Source organism: Aplysia californica, unplaced genomic scaffold, assembly GCF_000002075.1.
Source record: "Aplysia californica isolate F4 #8 unplaced genomic scaffold, AplCal3.0 scaffold00285, whole genome shotgun sequence".
In the NCBI taxonomy this organism is placed as follows: domain Eukaryota; kingdom Metazoa; phylum Mollusca; class Gastropoda; order Aplysiida; family Aplysiidae; genus Aplysia; species Aplysia californica.
The window spans coordinates 178,840-181,756 of record NW_004797555.1 but is presented as its reverse complement, the minus strand read 5'-3'; the positions used below and the strand labels follow the sequence as shown (position 1 = coordinate 181,756).

Sequence of the window (2,917 nt, the reverse complement as noted above, 5' to 3'; positions counted from 1 at the left end):
GAGAGAGAGAGAGAGAGAGAGAGAGAGAGAGAGAGAGAGAGAAGGACAGAGTAAGTGAACGTTTATTATGTTTAAATATGTAACAATACCCCGATTAATTAAATACCCCTCCCCTCATCCGTCCCCTCCATCCTACTCGGTCACCTTTTCGCCAATTTCAATAAAACTTTCAGCAAATGAAAAAAACCCCCCCCGTTTAATACCTTGTTCGTTCGGATCTTGTTCATTCCAGGTACAAGAAACTATCATCTTACCACAACAGCTGGACGAAAGGTTTGGAGAACACGAAATTGACAAACCAGCCGGAGAAGGCCATGGCCATGATTCTGGACTTGCTAGACGTTCATCAACAAGACTTGCCCCCAAGAGTTCCATTCATGGATCTCGCGGAAAATTTTCAACAACGTAATTTCGAAGAAGAGGAATTTGCAAAATATTCATGATGTTCTAAAGGATTAAGTGGTGGGTGTCTGAAAGAAAGGACTCATTAAATGACAATAGCTCGGTCAACTTTGGACCACTTTCAACAAAACCTGAACCAAAATAAAATTTTAACAAGGGGACGTCAAATTAATTTGTGAACACAAGGAAAATTTATCTACTTGTTCGAGAAATATCAAGGTTTGAAAATCCATACCAAAACTGAGTGAAACGGAAAACTTTGCAACTTCCTAAAAAAAGAACCATTATGTTCATTTATTTTTTTCGTTGAAAAACTAATTTATACGAAATCGATATATTACTAAATAAACATAGGCAAAGTGGTGGTTATTTAAATTGCATGCTTCAAGTGCTGACGACAGCTTTCTAGACAAGCTCTAATACACCGTTGGACATTTTGAATAACTGGGCGGTATATTTCTGGGTCTCCTGTTCAACACCAGCTTTCAACTGTTTAACTATTTGTGGATTGTTTCACGAGACCCTGTCTGTAAAAAAAACTTCAAGGAAATAATCGAAGGGGTTAAAGTCAGAGGAATGAGCAATTTCTATCATAAGCTTTCGATCTGTAAGGCGTTCCCGAAACCTTCTTTGCAACCATCATGGATCGCCCATGGTGTGTGGGGTATGGTCCTAGCCTGCTGGAATCAGGCTTTTTTAACAATAGCCCCGTATTGAAAAAAATGAAAATAACATAATCCACCTTCCACCAAAAAACAAGCAAAACAAAAACAACAAGAAACTAACAACACACATACATAAAACAACTACATCAACAACAACAACAACAACAACAACAACAACAACAACAACAACAACAACAACAACAACAACAACAACAACAACAACAACAAATACAGCAACAACAACTTCTCCATAAATTTTTCTGCTCAGAGAGATATAGATAATGTGGAGATCGTGCTTTTGCCGTCCACCTTCTGAAACCATTTCAGGCCGACCCCACCTCTGTAGCTGAACACTTTTAAGATGTAAAGTTTTGCCTTTCGACGTAATTTTATCTTTTAAAAACTTATTTGTTCTCGAACGTGCAGATTGATTTTTTTCCTTTATAAAGATTTGACGACCCTTTAGTCGAATTTTATTTATCTATTATTATTTTTTAAAGTTTTGTTGAAATTGGCCCAAAGACAACTTGAGATATTGCCCATTAAATAGGTTCTTGTTTTTTTTTAGACACCATGAAGTTACTTTTGTTGTCGTCACAATGAAGTGCCAGTCCCTGCTCAAATGCTCCCAAAACTTGCATTGTCGTGGGTCTTTCCCCGTCATCGATATTATAGTATATTGCTAATAGATAGTATTTGTATAGCGCAAATTCCTATTCAACAGCAAGCTCTATGTGCTTTACGATCTGTAATATTATCACCCCAGCAGACCTGATCGTATTCTGAAGCAATCTCAGTTTCCTGGGAAGCATATAGTGCAAGTTGCCATTATAAAGGTGTTAAACACTAACATACATGTACTTAAAGATCTTTCGTTGTCTGTAGCCGGGTATCCATTCCCACCTGGGTGAAGCTTAGAAAGGTCATGTAAAGTGCCTTTCCCAAAGACACAAAGTCGGGCCTGGGGCTCGAGCCCTCAGACCAGCAATCTTAGAACTACGAGGCCAGTAGCCTCACCACTAGATTGATTACCAACGCCTATATAATCATGTTGTTTAACTCTATCCGTACGCCCTGGGGTCATTTTGTACCCCCAGGGTTGTATGTTTCAAATTTTAGAATACTTTTAGTACGAAGATTTCTTTGAAACTTTCAGTATTTCTAAAAAAAAATAAATCATTTTGACAGACTGCTATGCATAGCTTATAGATCGGATTAGCGAGTAAATTTCCTCTTTGAAAAGTGGTAGCACTGAGTTTCCCAGGTCGTATGGATACGATAGTAAAACACGACGTACGGACAGAAAGCAGCTCGTGGTCTACCTAACCTCTTTTGTCTTCTATTTTTCCACAGAGAGGAAGGTGTTCAAGGCTTTAAAATGAGAAACTCAAGTCTCCCATAAACCGTGTATGTTGTGTCTCTTCCCAATTATTTTTATTAGTGAGCGGCCCGCGTTGGCTTCTTTCAGCATCACTTCATTTCGGGTGGCCTCGGTAGCCTTGTGGTCAAGCTACCGGACTCGTAATCGTGAGATTGAGATTGCGGGCCCGGGGTTCGAGTCTCAGCTCGGTCCGACGTTGTGTCCGTGGGAAAGGCACTTAATACGAACTTCCCACTTGGTTCGGTCCTTTCGGAGATGGACGTTTAACTCGGAGGTCCGGCCTCTTAAATAACATAACAGTGTTCGTAGGGGCGTTAAACCATTGAGAACCATATATATGGGGTACATAGAAGCGGAACCAATAAATTGGCAACAAAATATTATTAATCCGCAGACAGGAAAAAGAGGCTAAAACAGCACCTGGACATGGATGGCTGGTGCCTCTATAAATAAATCATTGATGGTCAAG

The 2,917-nt window shown here is 39.7% G+C and overlaps 1 protein-coding gene across 1 annotated transcript in view; it reads left to right on the top strand.

Moving 5' to 3' along the window:
- LOC101854957 (pyruvyl transferase 1) overlaps nt 1–443 on the top strand; it is a 2,704-nt gene extending 2,261 nt beyond the window's left edge. The window contains exon 2 of the mRNA XM_005101479.3: nt 233–443. Within this exon, the coding sequence (XP_005101536.2) occupies nt 233–443 (211 nt within the window). The remainder of the gene's footprint in view (nt 1–232) is intronic.
- Nucleotides 444–2,917: the final 2,474 nt, after the last annotated feature.